Genomic DNA, 27,729 nt, shown 5'->3' with positions numbered 1-27,729 from the left:
TAAGGAAAAGATTTTGTCCTTTTAGTTTGAAACACACAGCTTTTTAAAAAAGTTTTTTTTTTCCCATATTATTAGGACATTTTTATCCTGAGACAGTACAAAAATAAACATAGTCTCATTCACACGCACAAACACAGACCGCACACAGTTGAGCCCTGCACTGCTGCCATTACATAAATGCCTTATGAATAATTCAAGCGCATGGGCTCACAGTACCCAGACGAGCATTGCAAATAACAGAGAAAACAAAAGCGCATTACTTCAAGTTCCTTTCTCTGGGTGAGCGGCGTTAACAGCAGGGTCTTAAATAAATGTTGTCTCCCGCGGTGTTGAAAGCATGTGGAAGAACAGCGTAGAGCTTGTCACAGGCATCCTTCTCTTCTAATGGAGGTTACAGACTGTTGGCAAAACAAACCGGCGCAGGGGACCCCTCCAGAGCCCTGCGCACCTACTGCATCTCCCACGAACCGAAGAAACTGCTGCACCTGTTACGAGGGGCCAGCTGGGACGTAAATGGTTTCTAAAAGGCCTTTTGTGTTTGCAAAGGGACTCAAGTACATATTTTTATTGCTCTTACAGGGCCAGCAGGGGTCACATGTTGGAGTGACCAAAGCATTCGGTAGTCTGAACAAGGATTACTGTGCACCCGTGGATTTGATTAAAATGCAGTGTATGGCGTATATTGCTGAATTTTCAAAATTTGCTTTCTGAAGTCTCCTGATGGATCATTCATCTTAAAAACAGAGATGCTCATTAAAACATATGGAGTCTATGGACCTATTAGGCTCCTTTAAATCTAGTTTTCAGGGCTGTATTAAGCTAGTGGGCTTTAGGGGCTGCAGCTCAGGACCCCCTGCTACTAGTGGGCCCTGCAAGAAATAGTGCAATCAGAAATATGCTGATGTTCAATGATTTGTCATTTTAAATTATCCAGGTTTAAAGAACAATCCAGCCTAAAACCTGCCATCAACATGGGGAGTTTAATGTTATTTGTCATGTTGTGCAGTATCACTTATTCCAAAAATATCTCTCCATCAGCAAAGAAACAAATTTAAATTGTTTGTTTTATTCAGACATTTGAATATATGCATTACACATACAAACTACAGGGTGGGTGAGCTTTCAGGCCCTTTTCTTTTCTGCTTCTGTTCTTTTGCGCTTTTGGCTGACACACAAACACAAACACACACACTATTTACCGAACTGTACTGAAGTCTACACACGTTCATGCGTTTATTGCTGCTATCATTCCATTATTATTGGCAATAATGCACGGTGCACTTTATGTCTGCTGTCTTATGTCACCTTTATCACCGCTGCTCTCTGTTCTTTGCACAATACCGCACAAGTCATTTTAAATACTAACTCTACCTCTTTATTTACGTGGGGTTTTTTGTCAACAGAGGACGACTGAGTAAGAAAATTTCAGTGTACAGTGTAACCACCTGTTTTACTGTGCATGTGACAGTAAAACTCTTCAGTCTTTTAACCAGTAATTCTTGTTTTCACTATCATTTTTCCTGCCAAAATTTTTGTCCTTTTTCTCTTTCAGACTAAAACCGAAAGGGCCACTTTTGACCGTTTTCAGCTGTAATGTTTTGGTGACCAAAACTTCAGCGCATCCCCAGTCTTTTCTGTTCGTTTGCTGTCAGGTTAAAAATGCAACTCTCCATTCATATGAGTGGTGTTACTACACACTTGCAGGGCCAACATTTTTCTCTTTCTCCGTTTCAAAAAGGAGGATTGTCACCTGCCCATTGTTCTGACCTGAAAGGTTTTGTTTGCCCAGTTTAGATGAAGCGGACTCTGAATAATTGGGTGTCTGGATGGGGTTTGGTCTGCTAAAAGGAAGTTAATGGAAACAGTGACTCATGTAGGCTATAAGAGCAGGGCTCTCAACTGGGCATATCTCTCTGACCCTCATGGCACCAGGGGCCACTCTGTCCCTCTCAGATAAGAAGCCGTCTGGGATGAAAACTGTTGCTGCATGGATGAAGCCGGAACACTCAGTGGTGTGAAAAGGTGAAGAGAATTTGCTTATGTGGCTGATGGACAGGTAGACGAAAGTCCTAAAACTGCCCACATCCATGACATCCATATCTGTAACTGTGTGCCACTGATTTACTTGTGTGTGTGCATATATGGCTTCTGTCATGATTGTGTTTGCCATTAATCAGGGGAGGCCATCAGCAGTGTGAAGACTGATCTGTTTGCCTTTACCTGTCTACAATGATGCGATCAGACAGCCCATCGTCTTTATAGCATTGCTGCCCCCTTTTACCCTGTTCTTCAGTGGTCAGGACCCCCATGGACCCTCACAGAGCAGGTACTATTTGGGTGGTGGATCATTCTCAGCACTGCAGTAACACTGACGTGGTGGTGGTGTGTTAGTGTGTGTTGCTGCAGTATGATCCACCACCCAAATAGTACACTGACAGTAAAAGGGTTAAACCATACCCAGATGTTTAACTACTGGACTGGTACTCACGCAACACCATAACACCATGGCGCAGGGACTGGGCGCGGTTGGGCTCCACGGCAACACTAAGCATGGTGGCGTTGCCCCCGACGACACAGATGCGGTTGTCCTGGGCAGCTTCTCTGAACATGCGCAGTAGCTGACTGGCAATGATGCCGTTCAACACTGAAATCAGCACCATGGGAGCAATGAAGGACAGAAATGCATTCACCTGGTGGAGAGAGAGAGAGAGAGAGACAGAGAGAGAGAGAGAGATATACTGAGAATAAAGGATAAGGGACAAGAGTGCGAGAATATGGTTTCTTAGAGCTCTAAGGACGTGGGTCTAATGTAAGTGTCAATCTTTGTATACATTTTGTATGTATATACACTATACATTCACTGATACCTGTATGGTTTCCAATATTAAAATCAATAGCAGCAACAACTCATTTTAATTTTCCTCCCACAGTCCAAAGACATGTGGTCAGGCATATTTGCATGTTCTGTTTGCATGTTCTCCTTTTGTCTGCGTGGGTTTCCTCCCACAGTCCAAAGACATACGGTCAGGCCATTTGGAGATGGTACATTGCCTCTTGATGTGAGTGTGTGTGTGTGAGTGTGTGTGTGTGTGTGTGTGTGTGTGTGGGGATGTATGTGTCTGTCTGTCTGCCCTGCGATGGACTGGCAACCTGTCCAGGGTATATCCTGCCTTCCGCTCAATGACCGTGGAGATCCAATCCAACCCCCACCCCCATGCCCCACGACCCAGAAGGACAAGTGGTTCAGAAAATGTGTGTGTGTGTGTGTGTGTGTGTGTGTGTGTGCGATACTACTTATACAGAATCAGAAACTTCTTTGTGACACTGTTTGTTCCCTTCACATTGCTGATAACCTAGTGCTCAGCAGGTTCTTATGCTTGTTTATGTTCCACCAGAGACGTGGGAGAATGTTTTACACTGGGGGTGCTGAAATTTTAACTAGCATATGTGATGTAAACTATGCCATGCAAAATAATTAGTATTTTTTTACAGCAGCAACAACTATACACACACACACACACACACACACACACACACACACACACATATATATACTTATATATATTTTCTATGCAAATAAGTGATTAAGCCAATTATGTGGTGCAGTAAACAAGTGTTACACAAATGTCTCTCCCATAGTGAGATTTAACAGTGGAACGCACACTGAGCGGGAGATATAACGGTTAATTAACATCTTTTGCTACATTAGATGATTTTTATTTTCTTGAAGTTGTAAAAACAAAATTAGGCCACTTGAGGGCCGAAGGTCGGCCTATAATACCTATACTTTCTCTCTCTCTCTGCACGTCGGTCTGCTTGTGTTAGTACTACTGTAGTACTGTACCCCCAAAGCGGTCAGCAGTTGGAGAGGGAAACGATTCGGCTCAAATAATTATAAAGTTCAGAACCATTATTATCATTAGCTTTTGCATTCCAGCACAGCAGCTTATCTCGTTTCTCGCATGTTGATATGTTTTGTCTGTATGCAGTGTACGTGCAGTGATACAGCTGCTCACAAATCAGCATGTCTGCACTGCATTCTGAGCACAAAACCTAGGCTAGTATGTTGTATAAAATCAGACAGTGAAAAACAAATCTGGGTACGCCAGAGTTACTGAACTTTAGCCAAGGTTTATAAGGGAAAAATGTATTAGCATATATGTCCCATATTCCAGCCTGTACACTTCTAAAATTGTGGAAAATACAATAAACCATATTGACACATGGTTTAGGCCCTTTTTCTCTGAGTTTTTGTTTTTTTGTTCTATGGTGCTCTGTGGTTAACTGACAAGTTCAAAAGTCTTTGCATTAAATCCTGCATGCAATTTCCCCCCGAATATCACTGTGTTATTTGAATTATGAGGTAAAAAAGTAGGAAATAGTAATAATGCTACGTACGCGTTGCATGCACACTAACACTCTTGCGCATTGAACTGACAACATAAAACTGGCAAACTTAGCAAAACACAAACTGGATAGCCTTGTCGAGTGTGGTGGTAGTAGGCAGGCTGAGTAACTGGTGTTGTTAGTGGTCATGCCTCCTTCGGCCTGGCTGAAACTACAGGCAACGGGGCCACCAGGGACTCCAATTCCCAGAACTCCTTGCTGCATCAGATGACTATGGACTCTCACCAGTCCACCTATCTGCGCTTCTCATGTCTCATGTTTATGACCCGTATCTTGTTTATGATCTTGATGTTTGCCTTGCGCTTTTGTCTATGTTTAAATCTCTGGTTTTCGACTGTGCTTTTGGATCAGGGTCAATTCTACAGAAACTTCCATTTTAGTGTCCCTAGCATTTACAGATATATTACACTTGAAAAACATGTTGGGGTTACAATTTAATTATATTTTAAAATAAAACAATAAGTTATTTTAACAATTATACCTTCTTGAGTCGTCAATTTAGCAATACTGGTTTTTAAATCAGTCATATAGAATTCCAAGCACCACAGAAGAGCTCGTCCTCACAGTCATGTGTAAAGGCTGAGGCCATATTTTGAAGTAAAAAACATGTTTTTCTGCTATTTTAACTGTAATCTATAAAAAATCTTATGAAATCTATATATGACTATGGAATATATAAATTAAATGACACAGAGAAAGCAAACGCCAAATAAATATTATAAAATATATAATGAAAGTTCCCCAGGAGTCATGTCACTGGTGTTACTGCATAACAAAAATCTTTTATTTTGAAATAAAAATCACACTGATGACATCACTCGACTTCCTTTTACCTGTTTTCTGAGGATCTATGAAGAAAAGCACATGGTGAGTCCACTGTGTCTTTCAGTTATCAGAGATTTTCTCATTTAGCTCATGATTTCATATGAAGCTTTTAGCTGAAGTCACTGGTGTGACCGACTTTATTCTGAGGTAATTGTGAATAAACAGAATACAAATGGATTAAATTACATATTTTAGTGGATATTCCATGATTGACAACATGTGGTTTGATGGTCTGTAAAATTATTTTGTAAAATGCATTGTTCATTAAAAATGTCTCTGGTGTTCCCTTTCTTATGTGTAACACCAATGAGGATCAGTAACACCAGTGACTCCTATGGATAGATAGAAAAGTGGACGTTTCTGTGGAATGACCCATCAACCCTTTGCTATTAAACTTCATAACTCAAGCCTCGTCCGGTTCCGTCTGCCACCATTACATTAATGGTGTTAACAGCAGCACTACTAGATGTAGAAATACTTTCGTATAACTTAATTGTCAGTTAAATGCACAGGAATATTAGCTTATTTGTGGCATATATGTAGCAATTTTAGCTACCGGTTGACTTTGTAATTCAGAGGACATGGTGACGTTCAACCAGCATGTAAAAATTTTGCTTACCACTAGAGGTGATAAGGGGCAAGGACTAATTTGGGCTTCTTGCAAACTAATCAAGTCAAGTCAAAGTTTATTTATATAGCGCTTTTTCCATCAAAAGGAACTTTACAGAAAAAAAATCCGGGTCCGAGCCCCCATGAGCATCACCAGTGGAGACAGAGGTAAGGAAAAACTCCTTAAGAGCAAGAGGACAAAACCTTGAGAGGAACCAAGACTCAAAAAGGGAACCCATCCTCCTCTGGTCGACTCCAGACAGCAAACAATAACAGCAGAAACTGAGATTTGACCATTAATAAAAATACAGAATGATGCATGACCTCAGAGGTCTGTCAATTTCAAAAAGCATGGGACATATTTATCAGACTTTATTTTATTTTTCCTATTGATTTTGTGAAACACTGGACATCACAATAAGTCTCTTGAATTAAAATCTGCTTATGCTCTGATGATCAGCGGATGATCTTTTATGAGTGTCTGGAATTATTAAGTCACGATCGATGCACTCATTAAAAGTAGCTCAAGAATGAACCATGCATGAAATTAGTGCTTTGTAGAACTGCAGTGAAATGACCTGCTGCACACACGAATGGCATAAACTACAGCAGGAAAAACATGGCCTGACCTCTCTAATGAGTTCAGTGACACCTCTGCAGAAGACTGCATTCCTAATGTGGCGTCTCTTCAGTGTGTTTATGTTTGTATTTGTTTTTTTTTTCCTTTCACTTCAGTTGTTGCTTTATAAGAGCAATTATTATTTTACAGGTTAGTGGTATCTCACCTGCTTTTATTTTGACTTGGGTTTGGACATAATAATGGAAACCTAACCCACTAATTATGACGCATTGAATAAAGAATAAGGTCACCCTTTGTCCTTCAAATTCAGAGCAGCTTCAGTCCTTCCTGCAATGCTGCCTTGCAAGTTCTGAACTGGTATGTACTGGGACACTAGTCTATTCTTGGGGAAAAAAGGAATGAATGAGGTGGAAATTCGCTTCACGCTCCAGAACATCTTCTAAAGGTTCAGTGATGTTTAGATCTGGTGACTGAGGAGGCTGTAGAAGGTACTGGCTGCATTCTTGTATTCAAACCTCAACAAGATCTCTTCCCATACCATTATGGATTCACTACTGTGTTTATAATAGTTAGCAACAGTTGGCAACAAACTGTAGACCTCAATGTTTTCCACAGTTCAGGAGTTCCTGGATACAACAATTCCAGATTTGTAAATCTCTATACACACATCTGTGAGGGTCACAACATGCTAATTTAATTCTGAGAGAATGCAGAGATCCTATTACAAGCCTGTCTATTGCCATCGGTGGGCTTTGGAACATTTGTGCCCCCAACTCTATTAGTTGCCTCAGAGTTCCAGGTATTATATATTTCTTGTTAGTTTTGATTGACATGCGTCTTTTAAAGGTGACACAGAGGATCGGCTCTATTTTCCTCCAGAGGCTAACTGATAGCAATTACCGCAAAGCCGTCTACATGATAGAAATTTATAACTGGCTAATTTGTGTATTATTGGATGGTCGTTATCCAGTTACTCGGGACAACATAATGGTACAGTAATATCCCAGAATTTGTTTGTGGGCCCCCTGGTGGCTGCAGGGCCCTAAGCGGCTGCTTATATGACTTATTAGGTAAAGCCAGCAGTTTTGGCCATGTCAGATCATTGCACAGCAGTGTTAACTTGCATATCACTGTTGTCGGAAAAAAACCTCGGTAACTTTACAGGAGAAGGAAAAAACCTACTTTACTTTTAATGTAAGTCAATGGAACCAGACTTTTTTCCAAGTCATTTTGGGTCGTTTCTTTTGGTCTATTCTTCATGAAATTTACAAACAATGTAAAGAGCAACAGGTATTTTCAAATTATGTCAAAAACTGAAAAACGGCAAAAATGGAGATACGAGGTGATGGAGATACAGCAGTGACAGGTATATTTTCACTCCTTACCAACCTTGTAATTCAGAGGATCCAGATGGAAAATGAAAACGCCATTCATTTTTCCCATAAAGGTAAAACTGTTTAGGCCTGGAGTTCCTCATATTTATTTACAGTGATGGTTAAAGATCTGTAGCTCGGTAAATTATAGCATTCCTTAATCCGTGTAGATATTCATAACAGATTAACGTTAGAACCTTCTTACACGAAGCTGAAGTTAGCGTCTTATTTGCCAGCATCTTGTTCAAATTGTCCCGTTCCACCTTAAATGGTGCAGCAGTCACTTTCCAGTACCTGAAGCTGCACCATTTAAGGTGGAACGGGAAGACTTGAACAAGAAGCTGGCGAATAGGAAGCCAACTTTAGCTTCGTCCTTCTCACTGTGTTTTGGGGGTTTATTTTATTTCTATGTGGATTAAGATTAGAAGTGATTCACACATTGATGGATCTACTGATGTGTGTGAATTTGTGTTTCTACATCGCGCTGAACTCGGTTTTTAACGTCAGGTGCAGACTGAATACTTTCCTGCTGGTCCGGACGGCGAATTATCACGATCAGTTATTAAAGAAATAAGTTTTTCCCATAAAGGTAATACTGTTTAGGCCTGGAGTTCCTCATATGGGCCTGACCCTGACTACAGAATGACAACATGAATTCAGAGGTCTATTTCACATGTACATAGGAACTTGGAGGGAAGAGCAGCAGAGGACATTAGTTTTAGTCATTGGAGCGGAAATGAATTTAGTGATTTGTGGGCCGACGTGTGTGTGTGTGTGTGTGTGTGTGTGTGTGTGTGTGTGTGTGTGTGTGCGTGTGTGTGTGTTAGTGAGAGAGTGTGAGGTGGTTTCCGGCTCCAATTAGTCAAGGTCTCTATGTATCAGCCCCAGAGGCCCAGGGCCACAGTGACGTGCCTTCCATTCAAATGACTTCACCTAATTTAGTTATCTCCAGTTTAGCCCTTCAGAACTGACATATATTCTCTAGAGCACACACATTCACACACAAACACACAGTCTGTCTCATTCCTTCACTCATTCAATAATTATTTTGCTCATTCAGTCATTCCCTCTATCAGACACACACCGTACAATGTCGTCATCTCTGTTTCATTGCTATTTCAAGCACACTCTGCACGGCTGCTACTATGTGAATGGAAATAATTACCAGAGTGATTGTTCCCTCTCTCCCATTTTCGGATTTGATTCAGCGTCTAGGGGCAGGATGAGTCCCAAAGAACAATTATGAATGTGCTGCTAAGTCTAGCTAACTAACATCACTATTCATATACTCATGTTCATATTGTGTGGGATTATACAATAATACACACTTACGGTTCAATATTTGAACCGAATAAGCTTCTCTTGAATATACAGAACTCCACTGAGAGAAAGAGGTGAAAGTTTTAGGCCTATTTATGCTACTTTTTTATATGAATCCTAAATGAGTCCTTCACCTAAAAATGCTGACAATGCTAATAACAAATCAGAATGCCCAGTAAGCATTATAAGCTACAAATGAGATCATACAAGTGGTCCCCACCATCAATGGCGCCACCATTTTGGGGAGGTCAACATCGCTGCTGGACTGCATTCAGTACCATTACAGAGCGGCAGTTTAATGAAGATACTGTCCAAAATTACACTGTTTCAAGAATATCACACTCAGAAAGTGGGACAGGATTATATACCGGAGGGAACGCAGTGATCCACATTCCTGTCTGTGTGATGTGTATTGTTTGTGTGATGTTTATGTAGATATGGCCGTGTGGTTGGTGAAGCACAGAGAACCTGTTGATGTGATTGTTTTTCCTCTGGTTTTATATGAAGCTTATTTCATTTAATAGTCTATTCAGGGGATCTTAACTTTATGTAGTAGTTATTTATTTACAGTGATGGTTAAAGCTTTGTAGCTCAGTAAGTTACAGCATTCCTTAATCCGTGTAGATATTCATAATAGATTAACGTTAGAACCTTCTTAAACGAAGCTGAAATTAGCTTCTTATTTACCAGCATCTTGTTTAAATTGTCCCGTTCCACCTTAAATGGTGCAGCAGTCACTTTCCAGTACCTGGCGCTGCACCATTTAAGGTGGAACGGGAAAACTCGAACAAGAAGCTGGCGTATAGGAAGCCAACTTTAGCTTCGTCCTTCTTACTGTGTTTTGGGGGTTTATTTTATTTCTATGTGTATTAAGATTAGAAGTGATTCACACAGTGATGGATTTGCTGATGGGTCTGATTGTGTTTCTACATCGCGCTGAACTCGGTTTTTAACGTCCGGTGCAGACTGAATACTTTCCAGCTGGTCCAGACGGCGAATTTATCTTGATCAGTTATTAAAGTAATCAAAGCTACCGAGAGCAGATCCGTGCAGTGTAGATTAATCTACGTCTGAGGATTATAACAAAATTAATGTGGTGAAAATTGGTTGAGTAATAAGGAAGCTGTGGCTGATTTAATCCTAAGACTCATCGTCTCTCAATACAAGTGAATCTGTTCGCAAGCGGATCCTGACCTCTTCAACATGGCGGACGCGCAGACATATCACGCAGCATCTAGGTATACATATCTATGGTTCCAAACTACATCAAGTCCTTCACTTGTTGTTAGCTGTGCTAGCGTATCACTTCTCTTTAAAAACCCTCAGGCTGTTACTTGCTCGAATGTTGTCATTTATTTCTTCTACCAGTCGTTTGTCCCAACCTTTGAGCTGACAGCAGGAGTCCAACCATCAGTCTGCAGAGTGAAAGCTTCCATTAGTCAACAGCGTAATCAGCACAAGACACCTGAGTAGCAAGTGCTGTGGAGCTGTTCTTTTAACAGGCTTATGATAATGGGTTTAAAACCCACAGACAGGCCTTTATATCGAAAACCCCAGCTGTCATATTTACATAACTGCTCTGGGTGGGTATCAATAAACAAAGAAAATTAGAAAAAGAAGCAAACGTGAAGCAATAATAAACCAACAATAATTTCTTTAACCCCTTAAAAGGCCAGGGCCCACCAGCAGGCCCAAAGCTTTATTACACACTTCTATAACCTGAGAATAGCTCAACCAATTTGCGCTGAAGTCCCTGTAGTTACTGAATAATAAGCCTTAGTATGTAATAAGCCTGGGATTTTAAGGGGGTTAACTCTTATTGAGTCACTACTTTTATTTTGCCTTACTTTTCAAATTACATATTTAATTACCTGGTGAAGCGCACAATTACATTAATGTTCAATTTACATCGTGTAAATGTATTTGTTTGGCAAAAATATAAAACAAAGCCTTATGAACAACAATACATTTTCACCAAATTCAAATCATAATACTCTACTGCATGTCCAGCATGAACAATGTCAGTGTGGGTCATCGTTTGGGAGAATAACGTCACAAAAACATTACGAAAAATGTTATAAAAGTTTGTGTGGGAGTTGTACTTGTTAGTGTGTGTGTTTGTGTATCTCTCTCTATTCATATATGTGTGTGTGTGAAGAAGTGAAGTGAAGTGAAGAAGTGGGGGCTGCTGCCAGCACAGAGGTCTGAAGAATAAGCCTTCCCAAGGTTACTGTATTTTATTTGGTTAATCTGTAGACCATTGTTTTATTTTTTCTGGCAGAGCTGAGATCTGCAGCGTTTTCCTGAAGAACCTGCTGTTCTGTATAACCAGATTCTATAGCAGCAAACTGATCTGGAAGTAAACTTTTATTCTCATTGCTACATAACATAAAAAGCCTTATGAGTTTTGTCTGACTCTATCCAGAGTCAGACAAATGATGCTAAAAGAAAGCGGAGAAGGTTACAGGCTGTGCTTATAAACCTAGGAAAACGTGTTATTGGTTGAAAGTTTAGAGTCCATCCTTTTGAATTTCTCTGCTTCTTTCTATGAACTTTAAGTGAGAAATTATTTCTAATTACAACATGCTTTTGTTTCATTGCCAGTGATAACTGACTCGAGTCAAATCCATGTTTTGGGGGCTGTTTTGTGTGAAGGTTGGATATGCTCTGCTATTTTGGGAGCATGGATGCCATTGCTTGATGCGCAGTAGAGAAGCGCCGTGTTAATGGAATACGGAATATGAAATGTGAAAGAGCAGTGGACCCAGAGGATCGCGCCATCATTAGCATCATCATTAGCATCAGCCAGCAGCACCCTGACGTGTGTGATAACGCACGACCACATGGGAGTGAAGAGGAAAAGCAGGCAAGCTTCTGGCCCCTGGAGCTCAAACAGAGCACTCTACACTCTAATGGGATTTCAGACATTGGCCCTGATGTCAGAGTGGAACAGGGGGTTGTTATAGTGTAAGCAATAAACATCACTCTAGGAATACATGCAAACTTTTGGCCAGTGCTACTGACTAAAGCTGACCTTGGTGTCCAAACACAAGCTCTTCTTCAATGAGTCTTCAGTGTACCGGTGTTGAGCCATGGCACAAAGTACTTATTCAATATGTTGCACTGTCAAGAAGGCAGTTATAATAGTAAATATACAACTCAATTTCCAAAGAAGTTGGAACGCTGTGCAGAATGTAAATAAAAACAGGATGCAATGATGTGCAAATCATGTAAACCATATTCTTAAAACAAAATACTACAAAGACAACATATCAAATGTTGAAACTGGGAAATTTGATTGTTTTTTGAAAAATATATGCCCATTTTGAATTTAATGCCAACAACATGTTCCAAAAAAGTTGGGACGGGGGCCTGTTTACCGCTGTGTTTCATCAAATCTTCTTTTATCAACACTCTAATGTTTGGGAACTGAGGAGACCAATTGCTGTAGTTTTGAAAGTGAACTGGTTTCTCATTCTTGTTTGATATAGGATTTCAGCTGCTCAACAGTTCAGGGGGCCCATTTGTCATATTTTTCATTTAATAATGCTCCAAATGTTATCAGTTGTGACAGGTCTGGACTGGAGGCAGGCCAGTTTATTCCTGGAGTTTTTAATACGGAGCAATGCTGTTGTAATGCATGCAGAAAGTGGTTTGGGATTGTCTTGCTGAAATAAGCAAGACATTCCCTGAAAAAGACGTCGTCTGGATGGCAGCATATGTTGCCAAAACCTGTATATATTGTTCAGCATTAATGGTGCCTTCAGAGATGTGCATGTCATGCATGCCATGTGCACTAATGCACTCCTGTACCATCATGAATAAGGCTTTTGAACTGTAAGCTGATAACAAGCTGAGTGGTCTTTAGCCTGGAGGGCACAGCGTCCGTGATTTCCAAGAAGAATTTCAAATGTTGATTCATCAGACCACAGGACACTTTTCCACTTCGCCTCAGTCCATTTTAATTGAGCATGGGCCCAGAGAAGGTGGCAGCATTTCTGGATCCAATTTCTATATGGTTTGTTCTTTGCGTTTTAGAGTTTTAACTTGCATTTCACAGACAGTGGTTTTCAGAAGTGTTCCTGAGCCCATGCAGTGATTTCCACTACAGAATCATGTCTGTTTTTAATGCAGCGTCGCCTGAGGGCCCAAAGATCACGGCCAGCAAATATTGTTTTTTGGTCTTGTCCCTTGCATACAGAGATTTCTCCAGATTCTCTGAATCTTTTAATGCTATTATGTACCGTAGATGATGAAAAGCAACGTTGAGAAGTGTTATTCTTGAATTGCACTTTTGATGGTGCAGTCCTTCACAGAGTGGTGAACCCCTCCTAGGGCTGGGCGATAAAACGATAACGATAATTATCACGATATAACTTTTCCTCGATAGAGCGCAGCGAAAGCATTGGTGGCGTTTTCTACTTCAAGGAAAGCGACACTACTCTGCTGTCACCAGGAGAGGGCGCACTTCCGAGTTTTTCTACATGATTAGAGAGGGAGGGGGCCACGAATAAGATGAGTCTTTAGCAACGCCTGAAACGCGGAGTTACGCATTCCCTGTTAGAGCAGAGCCACCGGCGATCTGCTGTCCTGTGACCGAGTGTGACTGACGAGATCAGTGGTGTAACTATACTGTCCTACAGTGAACTCACCTCTTTCTGTACATCCTAACAAGCTTTAGCAGCGTTAAATCACAATCACAATCCTCACAACTACAGCACTGTTACAGCTCTCGGACAGTCATAATTTAGTATTAGTGCGTTCACAAGCAACGAAAGTGAAAGAAAGATGTCGGTTCATGTAAATTACAGCCCTGATCTAAATGAAAGTAAGCTGAGGAAGCTGTGAGGCGTTGGAGAGTGGGAGAGCGCTAGCTTTCCAGACTAGCTGTTTTTAGCAGCTGGCTAATTGAAGCAGCTCAGTCACTCCACAACACGGCAAATTAATGATACTGTAGATCAAACAAGACACAAAAGCACCACTTTCAGTTTAAACGTACCTAAAAAGAGGACTCTGTTTGTCTGGTGTTGATATATTGAGATTTACCACTTAAACTACTACGATAGTATAGAGAAATCCAGTCGTCTAGCTGGTGTCTGAATACTGTGATGTCATTTGTAGCGGGGTAGCCAAGCGCTTGGCACCAGCTAAAAATAATCTGTTTTCTTTCTTAAATTATGACTATTACAAAATAGCCATGCTTTTCCAGCTGGTAAAACAGCTCAGCAGACACTTTCTCCCACTCTCCCGTGACAGATCTGTGAAATGTTCCACTGTTTGCCGAGTGTTTGTCGTGTTCCGACCATAAAAGGACCAGGACCAAAAATCAGCCTTCAAACTTGAAAGAAATAATGATTTGACATTTATCGCAGTATGTATCGATATCGAACGATATGAATTTTGTTTATCATGATAACATTTTTGGCCATATCGCCCAGCTCTAACCCCTCCTCATCTTTACTTCTGAAAGACTCCGCCTCTCTGAGATGCTTTTTTATACCCAATCATGTTATTGACCTGTTGCCAATCAACCACCAGGTATTTTTTCAGCATTACACAACTTTACCAGCCTTTTGTTGCCCCCATCCCAACTTTTTTGGAATGTGTTATTGGCATCAAATTAAAATGGGCAAATATTTTTCAAAAAACAATAAAATTTCTCAGTTTCAACATTTGGTATACTGTCTTTGTACTATTTTTAATTAAATACAGGGTTTAAATGATTTGCACATCATTGCATTTTGTTTTTATTTACATTTTGCACAGCATCCCAACTTTTTTGGAAGTGGGGTAGATATAATGTGTAATTATAGGTAAGTGCTGTTCACTTCATTTCATAACAACTTCTTATTTTTATTAATATAGTACACTTTAATGCCAGTGTTACATACCCAGCTACTAACAGGTCTTGGGAACTCTGAAGACACTTCTGAAGACACGCTTATGAAGACATATTAGGGCTAGTCTTGAGAAACAAAGACACAGGCTTGTTGTCTCTGGTTACAGCTGTAGATTTGAAAATAGATCAAAGAGCAACTCTGGATTAATTATGGCATGTTTTCTGCAAATGAGCAAAAGGCTGTGACTGACAGTGATTGACATTTTCCAATGAAGATAAATGATACCATTATTATTAATTTTACAGTGAACTTAAATTATATATATAAGAAAATGAGTTTGAACATTTTCAAGTAATGTAAATGGTTTTGCAGTTAACATTTTTGTTTTGCTACTGTACACAGTTCTGTAATAGTCTACAACTGTAGTCTGGGAGTCTCTGTCTTAAGGCAGAGTGATGTCTCATAATTCTTAAGATTTCTTGAGACATCTTAACATTAAAAAATGTCTCAAGACATCGTAAGGCACAGCGATAGGTGGGTACTTATGCAAATGTGGCTCGTAATGATTAATAAACAAAATATAAGAATTCAGTCAATTGAAGAATGCATATATCTGTAAAATTATATTCACAAATAAAATAAAAAATAAACTGTGGTTGACAAACTAGACTAAGTAGGTGTTTTATGGGGGGGGGGTGTTTTAAATGAAGAGAATTTTTTAAACTAAGTTTTAGTTTTTAAACTAAAATTAATTTTATCTGACCTGTTTTATTTATTTATGTTCATTGAAACAGAGTGAAGCACATTCCTCAAATGGGGCTAAAAGTGATATATATCCATCAAACCCCTATATCCCCCTCCTCACCCTCCCCATGGCGACCCATACACACCCCCATTCCAGATCTCTCTCTCTCTCTTTCTCAAAAAAAACTTTAATTACACTGCACTCTCTAACTGCATTTTACGCCACATCCCATATCCGAAGAGTCCATCAGCACAATTTCAAGGAAAGAGTTGGCCCACTGCCGCCAAGCGAAACAGTGTGGAGGTCGCCACTTAAAGGCCAGCATTTACTTGGCAGCAGTGAGACCAGCCCATAGATCACACCGCTGTTGCAGAGACAAGTAGGAGTCGTCCTTATTTCTTATTTAGTGAGTATATATTCTGAATGTTGTCTAAACCTAATTTTATTTCTAAAGTAACTGTATTCTAAAAACTATGCTAACAAAATGTAAATCACACTGATTTCGACTCTGACCTGTGGGCCTGTATTTTGACAAACTGAATCAGGGGCTTTGTTCACTCAGCAGGTAAAAGTGGCCCAAATCCGATCTTCCTCTTCGTATGTGACGCAGATGTGTGTCTGTGTGTCAATGTGAACAGCAAAAAACACACTGAATCTGACATTTTCAATTCCGATTTGAGGTGCTTTCATATGTGGTACTGAAATCCGACACGTATCCGATTTGCGGTAATGCGACTCAGTCTGAACAGCCAGATCGGAATTCATGCAGCCTTTACGTCAATTCGACTCCACATTTGTCATAATTTTGCGCTGCTGACACCTTATAAACATTTGGGCTGATATTTCAGCACAAAAAAATAGAGATTTATTCAAGAGATTTCTAAAGAAATGTCCGAACGCGGCCGCAGGAGAACGAGGCTGCAGCGTCAAACAACAGTTAAAAGTCTGAAAGCAAAGTTTAGAGAATCCGAGGACGCAAACCAAAGAAGTGACCGCGCCCTTTTTACGGCTCGAACACATTCTGGGTGATGAGCCCAGCTGTCAGTCAGTGAAGCTTCTTGATGGCTCCTGTGATGCTGGTGAAGATGAAGCTGAACCTCCGGGAGCGACTGGCGTTCATTCATAGTCATGATTGTTTACGTCTGCATGAGCCACGTGACACATTATTCTTTTGTGCATGTGGGTCAGTTTAGGAGCTGATCTGTTCAGACTGATGTCGCATACAAATCACATTCAAAAGACATTGTGAACAGCCAAACAAAAAATCAGATTTGGTGAGAAAATCAGATTTGGGCCACTTTTACCTGCTGTGTGAACGTAGCCATGGTCTGCCAAAAATCATCCAAGTGAGCCTTGGATTTGCTGACCTAAATTAAGGAATTAAACATTAGAGCAAGCTACTGCTAATAACTTCAGATGAGCCATAAAAATCAAAGCAGTGCAATTGATTTTGGCACGTAAATCACGGAACGTACTGTACATGTTAGAGGACGTCTATGTTATGTTTTAGTAAGTATGTTAGCATAGTAAGTTAGCATCTTACGCTCAGTTTGTTTGCAGGAACTTTTATTTTAAAGGGTGGGTCTAGGTTTTGACGTTGGTGGTTGTTGTAGCCAGCAAACAGTGAGAGCTAGTACAGTAGTGTGTTTTTCCTTTTGGTCTGTGCTCTGTTTTAACACTGAAATCCAAATAAACCTGAGTATGGACCAGAACCTCGACTTGTATGCGTTTCTTGGGAGAACCACCACTTTGCGGTATTTAACCCAAGCACCAGTGACTTGATTGGTTAAATCAAGAAATTAAATTCAGTCATAAAGATGTTTTTTTTTTTTTAATTGCTTTGTCATTGATGTATGTTAAGTGTCTCTATATTACTACAAAGTAGGGTAGGGTAATATATTTATTTCAAAAAAATATGCGAGGCACAGATCTGGATTATATACAGTAATAGGCAGGGTTTTTGGCTCTAATGTAAAAGGGCACCTGTATCCCAGCCAAATTCCTGACCACTCAACGATGGCTTTAGTCATTGCAGTGTAAAACCAACTGAACCAAATGAAAAACAGTGTCACGAAAACACAAACTAGGTGTAAAAACAGCCTAATTTATGACGAACAGACATTTTGGGGCGATTACTAAGGCCTTCACAGCACTCCGAACTGCCCCCACCCCCAGCAAATATCATCATCTCACTGATGCAAAGTGTTGGGGACTTTTTGGACTATCTTTAACAGGTCATATCACGACAGCCCCGCTGGCAGACATTTCACCAGCTGTGCTGTTCTCTTCCTCTTTTGTTACACCTGTTGCCAAAACAGGCTTAGACTGTCCCTTCTGACATCTACCCTCCGCTGAAAACTCAGACTTGGACAAGGCGAGCCAAATGCTCCCAGCTGCTGATTCGAGCAGACAGGCCGATGGTTCAAACAGTCTTTTCGCATCAGTGCTCCATAAATGACTCCGGCTCAAGAGTCATATTCACTGTTTCCCAAATAGAGGCGAGTCAAAAGGAGGTCTGCTGGAAAAGCACATTTTTTTCTCCTGGCTCTAAAGAAACCGAAAGGTGAAAGAATGTCAGGACTTAATGAGGAAGGTCATGAACGCCGTCCAGAACGCACCCTGGGAGGGCATGTCCTCTTTGATTGGTTCCTGTTAACGAGCGAAGGTTGGCAGGTGCAACTGAAGCTAAATGAGGGACTAATGAGCCGGAGGCCAGCCAACTGCCCATCATGGCTGCTTTAACCATAACACTTCAAGGCAAAGATTAAGACTAGATTTAAGACCAAAAAAAAAAACAATAAAAATAAAATTGAACACTGAGTTTCCAGTTTATTAGGTACACCTACCTTGGACTGCTTACACAGGCCATTTTATCAGAAACACTTACACCAATCAGGCATAATATTATGACCACCTCCTTGTTTCTATGCTCATTGTCCATTTTATCAGCTCCACTTACTATATAGGTGCACTTTGTAGTTCTACAGTTACAGACTGTAGTCCATCTGTTTCTCTGCATACTTTGTTAGCCCCCTTTTATTTCCATGGGGGTCCTGACCAATAAAGAACAGGGTAAAAGGGGTAAACTGGGTTCCAGTTGTGCTTTTCACTAAGACGTGTCCCCAGTGTAGCCAGATGAGATCTGATTTGTTGTTTCCATTTTAGTTTTGTTTACTCTTTTCCCTGTTACGATAAGCTTGGCTTGGTGCGCGTGAAGCCTCTTGAATTGGGGCTAATTTTAGCCTCACATATCCATCTTTCATTTCATTGTTTATCCTCTCACCGGCTTGTCAGCACTCGACAGACGTCTGCTCACATAATTGTATATGGATAACGAAAACACATTCCATTTACACTCGTGTTGAATGCCGCCTCTGACCAAAGTTACCTGATGGTAATCCACTGAAAACCCATGTTGATGCAATGTGTAAACAGGCCCATAGTGACATACACAAACATGGGTGTGCAGTTTAGCCATTCATCGTTGGTGGGATATTTGTGGCTGGTGTACAGCTCTTAATGCAGCTGTGACTCTGAGGTTGGTGTACAACCCCAGCAACATCACTGCACTTGTAGTAGAGCCACACACACTAACATGCCACCACCGTTTTCGTGTCAGTGTTCGGCTGAGAATGGTTCACCACCCAAATTTCTGGTGAGTGATGGCCTTGTGGTGGTCCCATTGTTGGAAGGGGCAAACAGGGCCTAACAAACTGTGCAGCAGCTTAGCATTGGGCATTCCTGCCATCGCTTTTTGGGCAGTCAGATCAATTGGCTCGGCTCACCAATAACCTGCCAACCTAATTCGCTGCGAACCGAGCGGCCATTTCTCTGATCTTCCTGTGTTTGTGACCTTTTACTCGTTCTTGTTTTGTGTCTTTGGATTTCCTTTTTTGGTGTTGTTTGTCTCAAACTGATTGCTGTTTTGGCTTTGACCCACTCATGTGTTTGACCTTATTTTGTTTAGCATTATCTTTTGGTCTGGCTTAGACACCCCTTTTGTTACGTCGTTCTTTGTTTATAAATCCTTTTTGACCTTTTACATCTGTGAGTGTCTGGTTAGTTGGACTAACATTACATCAGTCTTCGTTAAGTACTGACGATATGCTCACATTATGACCACCTCCTTGTTTCTACGCTCATTGTCCATTTTATCAGCTCCACTTACTATATAGGTGCACTTTGTAGTTCTACAGTTACAGACTGTAGTCCATCTGTTTCTCTGATACTTTGTTAGCCCCCGTTTACCCTGGTCTTCAGTGGTCAGGACCCCCATGGACCCTCACAGAGCAGGTACTGTTTGGGTGGTGAATCATTCTCAGCACTGCAGTAACACTGACGTGGTGGTGGTGTGTTAGTGTGTGTTGTGCTGGTCTGAGTGGATCAGACACAGCAGTGCTGCTGGAGTTTTTAAACACCTCAGTGTCACTGCTGGACTGAGAATAGTCCACCAACCAAAAATATCCAGCCAACAGCGTCCTGTGGGCAGCGTCCTGTGACCACTGATGAAGGACTAGAGGATGACCAACACAAACTGTGCAGCAGCAGATGAGCTATCGTCTCTGACTTTACATCTACAAGGTGGACGGACAAGGTAGGAGTGTCTAATAGAGTGGACAGTGAGTGGACACAGTGTTTAAAAACTCCAGCAGCACTGCTGTGTCTGATCCACTCAGACCAGCACAACACACACTAACACACCACCACCACGTCAGTGTTACTGCAGTGCTGAGAATGATTCACCACCCAAACAGTACCTGCTCTGTGAGGGTCCATGGGGGTCCTGACCACTGAAGAACAGGGTAAAAGGGGGCTAACAAAGTATCAGAGAAACAGATGGACTACAGTCTGTAACTGTAGAACTACAAAGTGCACCTATATAGTAAGTGGAGCTGATAAAATGGACAATGAAACAAGGAGGTGGTCACAATGTTATGCCTGATCGGTGTACGTTACATACCTTGACGTACGTGTAATCGATTGCATTGCATGCAATGCTGGAAGTGATCTCTGTTTTCTACCAGACACATGAAGGGGTACGGGGGGTATGCACCCGGGAGTTGCAAACGGAAGTTAAACGTTGTGACGGCTGTCCGGCCCCTACCTCATCGCTCCGACGCACGGGCATCCCAGCTTGTTCAAAGCTCCATATACAGAGGAGCTTATCGCACATTGTTTTGTTCAGATTGCTTCGTCCTAGTGAGAGTTATTACAGAATATTCGGGGCCTCTTTCGAGTGAATCCCCCTGTGCAATGTTACCAATAAGTGTACATGATAAAACGGCGAGTAAGTATAGATACAAAGTAAGTGTACCTGGTGAACTGGCACCTCAGAGGAACCCTGTCAACCTTTCAATTGAATTAAATCAACTTTCAATGTAACAGCCTGTAATTTTCTATGCATTCATGCCTGAGCGAGTCTTAAAACATTTAACTATGCTGTTTGCTCCTGGCTGTTTGGTCTTAACCCAGTCTGTGAGGTGTCGTGTGCTTTGTGGATCTTCTGCATGTTCTTAATTGAAACATTTCCATTATTAAGTGTGCGGATTAGGAAGCCTTTTATTCCCAGTATTTGTTTTATTGCGCACACAAAAGTGTGTTTAAACTGAAGCACAGTAGAGAGGTCAACTGAGAAACAAGTGCATTCAAGAAATAATTTTCCACAAAGAAAAGGAGAAACTGTTGATTTGAATGCCTGAATGCCTTTGAATTCTGGTGCAGTACAATTTAAACGCAGTTGTCCTCACTTAGACTCAGGACTCAAGGTTATAGTTGTGGTGTTCAGTTATCATCGCTCGAGAAACACTCTCTCCTTGAGCGCAGTGCGCTTCAACACTCAAGCTTTTATTATTTTCGCCAAGCTATTTTTGTGAGTATGTTCTTTCTCTTTTTATTGTATTCCTCTCAGACTCCGGAAACCGTGGCATGTTCTCATAGACATGAATTCAGGCACATTCTAAACAACTAGCTAAACAACTCAAAATCTTTGCAGACTGCAAACTGCCCTGCTAATGTGGGTGATTCTTAAAGGTGTCCTCTAGGTGGTGTAATTCTGTCTAAATAGTGAAAACAGCTCACCACTCAGTTTAAATCAGATTTGTATATTGTCTTTTGCATCTGATATTGTCACAACATGGCAAAAAAGATGTCTTGGCAAATGAAAACATTTAGGCTTCGTTCACACAGCAGGTAAAAGTGGCCGTAATCTGATCTTTTTCTTTATATGTGACACAGATGTGTGTCTGTGTGTCAGTGTGAACAGATAAACACACTGAATCTGACATTTTTAATTCTGATTTGAAATGTTTTCATATGTGGTACTGAAATCTATTTATGTCAGTCCAGCTCCATCATAATTTCGTGCTGCTGAGATCTCAAACATTTGGGCTGATATTTCTGTACAAAAATTAGAAGAGACTCATCCGAAACCCTCCATGTTCGAAGAGATTTTGAAAGAAATGTCCGAACGCGGCCGCAGGAGAACGAGGCTGCAGCGTCAAACAACAGTTAAAAGTCTGAAAGCAAAGTGTAAAGAATCCGAGGACGCGAACCGAAGAAGTGACCGCGCCCTTTTTACGGCTCGAACACATTCTGGGTGATGAGCCCAGCTGTCAGTCAGTGAAGCTTCATGATGGCTCCTGTGATGCTGGTGAAGATGAAGCTGATCCTCCGGGAGCGACTGGCGTTCGTTGGCGGTCGTGATTGTTTACCTCTGGATGAGCCGTGAAGCAGCGTGACGCTCTGTTCTTTTGTACATGTGGGTCAGTTTAGGAGCTGATCTGTTCAGACTGATGTCACATACAGATCACATTTAAAATATAATGTGAACAGCCAAAGAAAAAATCGGATTTGGTGAGCAAATCAGATTTGGGCCACTTTTACCTGCTGTGTGAACGTAGCCTTAGTCAGTATATGTCATAATTCCTATTTCAGGATTGTTGTAAGAATATTATAAGGTTATTCAGCTTATTTCAGTTTTTTTTTTATCCAGTGTCATTTTATCTAGTGAAATTGTCTTTCTGGTGGCAGGTATCACCTACTAACAAAAATTATTGTTCTTTTTTGTTTTTGTTTGTTTAAATAAACAAGGTGATTCAAAAAGATTAATCCAATTTCAAAGCATCATTTTTCCAACCGTGAGGCGCCTAGGAACCAATCACAATCCAACTGAAAGAGGGGGTCATGGAGTTTCTGACTGTCAGTGGAAGATGGCTCCCTTCAGTCTGAGAGGAGATGAGACCCCTGAGCAGAAAGCATTCTGCGTTCTCCACTTCAATAAGAGTGAATCCGTCATAACTGTGCAGTGTGATTTTCGTGGGCAGTGAAGCTCCAACAGCTCAGAGCGTTCGGCGTTGGTTCCACAACACTGGATGATCTCCGAAATCGCACTGAAAGAGCTGTGAGTGCAGCAACACCCGACATGCTCAATCCAGTATGGGATGAGTTTGACTATGGTGTTGATGTTGTCTGTACAGCTGGAGGAGGTTCATACTGAGACCTTGTACAATTACATAATAAACTTTATGCTCATTTAAACCATTTACAGTTTACTGCATTGATCTGTAATGATTTACAAGGGAAATAAATCATTTTGAAATCAGATGAATCTTTTTGAATCACCCTGTATTTTAATCTTGCATGATGCTTTAACAAGCATAAACACACTTACATACATACCTCTATATACCATGTGATATAATTTTTTGCTGATATAAGGGTTTGAACTTCTTGTTTGGTTTGTTTTTTTCAGCACGACATACAGTTGTTTCTAGTGAGACAGAGCTAACACAGCGTTCTACCTGAAACACACAGAGGGAGCTGCGTTTTGGATACTGCATCAGCTTTTTGGGTGTAGGACTCATTACAGAACTAGATTATACCTATGATTAGGCCATACTGCCCACTGCTAGTAGCCTTTTGAGGCGTTATTCCTCTCGTTTCCCTGCTGGTCAAAGCATACGCTGAAAAAAACAGTTACAACTAGCTTGTTAAGAAGTGTTTTTGATTAGTTACTCCTTTCATTCTCTGAGTGCTGCTTTCCTCTGTTCTGTATCAGCTCTGTTGGACATTCATTTCCACACAGTTTTCTCCTCTTGTTCTCTTTGTGTGCTCTTATCACTGCCAGCCCAGCAGGCGTCTTCCTGAACAATCACAAACCCTAATTAAAGCCTGTCTCTCCTGTGCGCAGCAAACCCAAAGGCTCATAGAAACACATTTGGGGCTAATAACGCGAAATTGTCCCTCTTTATTACTGTTGGACTGAGCTCCTTTGGTCAAATGATACAAAGTTATATGCACAGTGTATATTAGAGGCAGAAAGAAAGATCAAGAGAGAATGAAAGGAATTTGTGCATCTGGGAAGCTACTTTGTGGCAGCGTCTGCTGTAAAATCAACTCTACTGATAAGACTGAACTGATATTAATAGAAAACATTCAACAGGTATAACAATATTTCTCAGTAAACTAATAGAAAATGCACATTTGGTTGGTGAAATACAGACTATTTGTGGAGAAATGGACATTTTGTAAATTTGTTGGGAAAAAAAAACTGAAAATAAACCAGAAAAAAACAGTGGACACAATTCTGAAAGCACTTTTTCTGCTGTGATTTTTTTTTAATTATGATTAGTATTTTTTTTTAATAAAGTGTTTATTTTTTTAAAAGTCCTTGCTAAAATATTGGCGCTGTGCCTGCCCTGCGCTCTTTGCTCCATATGTTCAAAATGTAATAACTCTCCAAAAAGGAAAAAAAAAAGAAAAAACTTCTTTATAGGCAGACAGAATTAAAAAGATGCCAGTCTAAGACCACATAATGGACAGAATGACAGGCATCTAACTGGGGGGCAGGTATTTAATAAACCCTAAGCCCCCATGTTTCACACTGCTGGGTCAAGGTTATTTAACTAGTGTCTGTGCGTCCTGCTGGCGTTTGTTCTGGCCAAGTGCCACACTGTTTGATATAACAGTAAGAAGTGACCTTTGCTGCCTCCACAGCGACAAGCTAAAGCTGCAAGTGTAGGCTGTGCTTGACAGAAGTGAAACAAAAAGAGTTGGTGTCAGTAACTGAGTGGACCTCACTTCACACATCACATCTCTCACAGATACTCCACAGTATAGATAAAAGTGTTTGAAAACACTCAGCGATACGTCTCAGACAAACCCATCAGAACTGTACTTCATTCAACTGTACACAGAACAGAGTAGTGCAACTAGTTACTGCCAGAACACCGAGGAAATAAAATGAAAACCAGGAATGGACTTTAATTCGCTAGGAAAAAGAACACAACTGATAATGTCATCATTATTAACTGTTCTAGAAGTTCATTTGAAACCTGTTGTTGCTTAATAACATTTTTTCCATTTCATAAAGCCCACAAGCTTAATATCCAAGTTTTTTTTAGATCATCACAGCATGTCATTTCATTCAGTGTATCATTTTACAAGATTTATATATTATCTACAGTTATATGCAGAAGTTTAGGTGCGCTTGATCAAATTATGTTGATTTTCTAAGCAAAAATAAGTTAATACGTCCTCTACAGGGAACACGCTGCCCAATTTAGTGCACAGTTACTGTATATTAACATATTTGGGGGAAAAGTAAAACAAAAAAAGTCATTTTGACAGCACATTTTCTATTTAATATTTCATTTTTCCCAATGTTTCACTCTGCACAAAATATAAATTGTGCTCTAAAATTAACGGAAAATTGCCGTATTTAAGCGTGTTCCCTGCAGAGGATGTTTTAACGTCTTTTAACTTTTCAGGTCTTCCAAACTTTCACGTTTTCACATCTCACCTGATTTCATTCGTAGTATACTTTTGCAAGATTTATTTATTACCTGTATGGTATGCTTGTGCATAGGCCATAGATGATCACTGAAATCACAAACGGTTAAACAGACAGTAGCTCTAAATTTCCTGTTCTGTAACAAATGTTCTCTTCGGTACATGAATTTGTTTGTATCATGTCTCAACACGAATTAACATTTATTCAGTTAGCATGGCTCTGCTTTCTTTTCAACAGTGAATTTGCTGACTATTGACATTCTGCAACACAGCATTTGGACTTATTTTGATCATAATAAGCTCTGACAAATTATTATTTTATAGTGCAATTTACTGATTCACAAACTGGAAATTCGATAGCCTGTGTATGTGGACACGATACCCTTATTAATACAAACACAACTGCCAGGTCCAGTGGCCTCCCAAATGACCTATGTTATTATATAAGGCCTACAGAACAGAATCAATCATTTTCCATTTCGCTCTAACTGGTCTAAATGTACACAATGTATATAAATATTGCTGCTGTTGGAAGAAAACCTCATTTCTAAAGTATGTTTTTTTCAAAAAGTAATCGAAACTGACATTCAGAACATCTAACTGACGTAATCTTGCCCATGTCAGGTATTTTGATATTTTAAAAAATTCTGTTAATCCTTTCCCCACTGTGTGTGTTCATGCACTGTCCCTTTAAAACTTACTACAGCGAGTGTAGTCACATGAATCTGACACGTCCAGCGACATGGAAGCTAAGGCTACGTTCACACAGCAGGTAAAAGTGGCCCAAATCTGATTTTCTCACCAAATCCAATGTTTTGTTTGTCTGTTCACATTATCTTTTAAATGTGATCTGTATGTGACATCAGTCTGAACAGATCAGCTCCTAAACTGACCCACATGTACAAAAGAACAGAGCGTCACGCTGCTTCACGGCTCATCCAGAGGTCAACAATCACGACCGCCAACGAACGCCAGTCGCTCCCGGAGGATCAGCTTCATCTTCACCAGCATCACAGGAGCCATCATGAAGCTTCACTGACTGACAGCTGGGCTCATCACCCAGAATGTGTTCGAGCCGTAAAAAGGGCGCGGTCACTTCTTTGGTTCGCGTCCTCGGATTCTTTAAACTTTGCTTTCAGACTTTTAACTGTTCTTTGACGCCGCAGCCTCGTTCTCTTCAAACGCGGAGGGTTTTGGATGAGTCTCTTCTAATATTTGTACAGAAATATCAGCCCAAATGTTTATTATTTATCTCAGCAGCTCGAAATTATGACCAATGTCGAGTTGGATTGACGTAAATGCTGTGTGAATTCCGATCTGACTGTTGAGACAATTTACATTAAGATATGCAGAGCATATTTACAGTACAAACCTTGTCAGTGAACTATGAGGGCAAAAAAAAACAAAACAAAACAAAAAATAATAATCGTTCATTAATTGTAAACGAGGTAAAATATTCAATTAATCGAGATATTGATTTGAGGTCATATCGCCCAGCACTAGTTGCAACATACCTACTTTTTATCCGAGTACAGCAGCTTTTAAACATATGGAATGATTTCTCAATACTTTCTCATTACTAAATCAAGTCCAACCCTCCTTTCACAGATAAACACACTGAAACACTGTACATTTCTCCAACTCAGTCCTTATACCTCAAAACTCCAGCTTTTTACCACAAAGTTAAACGAATGCTGACTTTGGCAGAACAGCCTGGCAGCCCCTCTGACACCTTTCTCTTTTCTTTTATTCTCCTCTGCACCAGCACCTCCAAATGATCAGTGGACTGTACCAGCCTGCTGGAGTCTGTCTGGGCTGGGATTTTCCTCCCACGCTGGCATGACATATCCTCACTTACCCTCCCACTGCATTTGCCACACTCACTTTTGGCTCCACAGTACAGAAGAAAAGCTCCAAGTGGGATCTTGTTGGAGTTCTTCAGCTTGTCCCTGTGGGGGCTCTTTTACTGTTGTCAGCTAAAATCCTTACAGTACATGAAGTTTCTACAAGAAACAGAAGCTTTCTGCAAATGCTAACCCAGAGGTGAACACTTTTCTGGCATCAGCTTCTACTGTTGATTGAACAACAGTATTATCTACATCAGAGGTTCTCAACCTTTTCTACCCCAAGGCCCACCTGTGTATAAGTACAAAGCATTGCAGCACACAGGAAAACTAAAATCAGCTTTTTAAAACACAGCTCAATTTTTCTTTTCGTAAGTGCTGACACTCACCACGGAGA

General features: G+C 40.6%; 1 protein-coding gene across 1 annotated transcript in view; it reads right to left on the bottom strand.

Annotated features, from left to right (window-relative positions):
- Window positions 1-27,729, bottom strand: part of ntsr1 (neurotensin receptor 1 (high affinity)) — a 76,814-nt gene that overhangs the window by 36,806 nt on the left and 12,279 nt on the right. Inside the window, exon 2 of the mRNA XM_036592363.1 lies at window positions 2,489-2,690. Coding sequence (XP_036448256.1) covers window positions 2,489-2,690 — 202 coding nt within the window. The remainder of the gene's footprint in view (window positions 1-2,488; window positions 2,691-27,729) is intronic.

This window comes from Colossoma macropomum, unplaced genomic scaffold (assembly GCF_904425465.1).
Source record: "Colossoma macropomum unplaced genomic scaffold, Colossoma_macropomum, whole genome shotgun sequence".
Lineage (NCBI taxonomy): Eukaryota > Metazoa > Chordata > Actinopteri > Characiformes > Serrasalmidae > Colossoma > Colossoma macropomum.
This window is presented reverse-complemented; position numbering and strand designations above follow the sequence as displayed.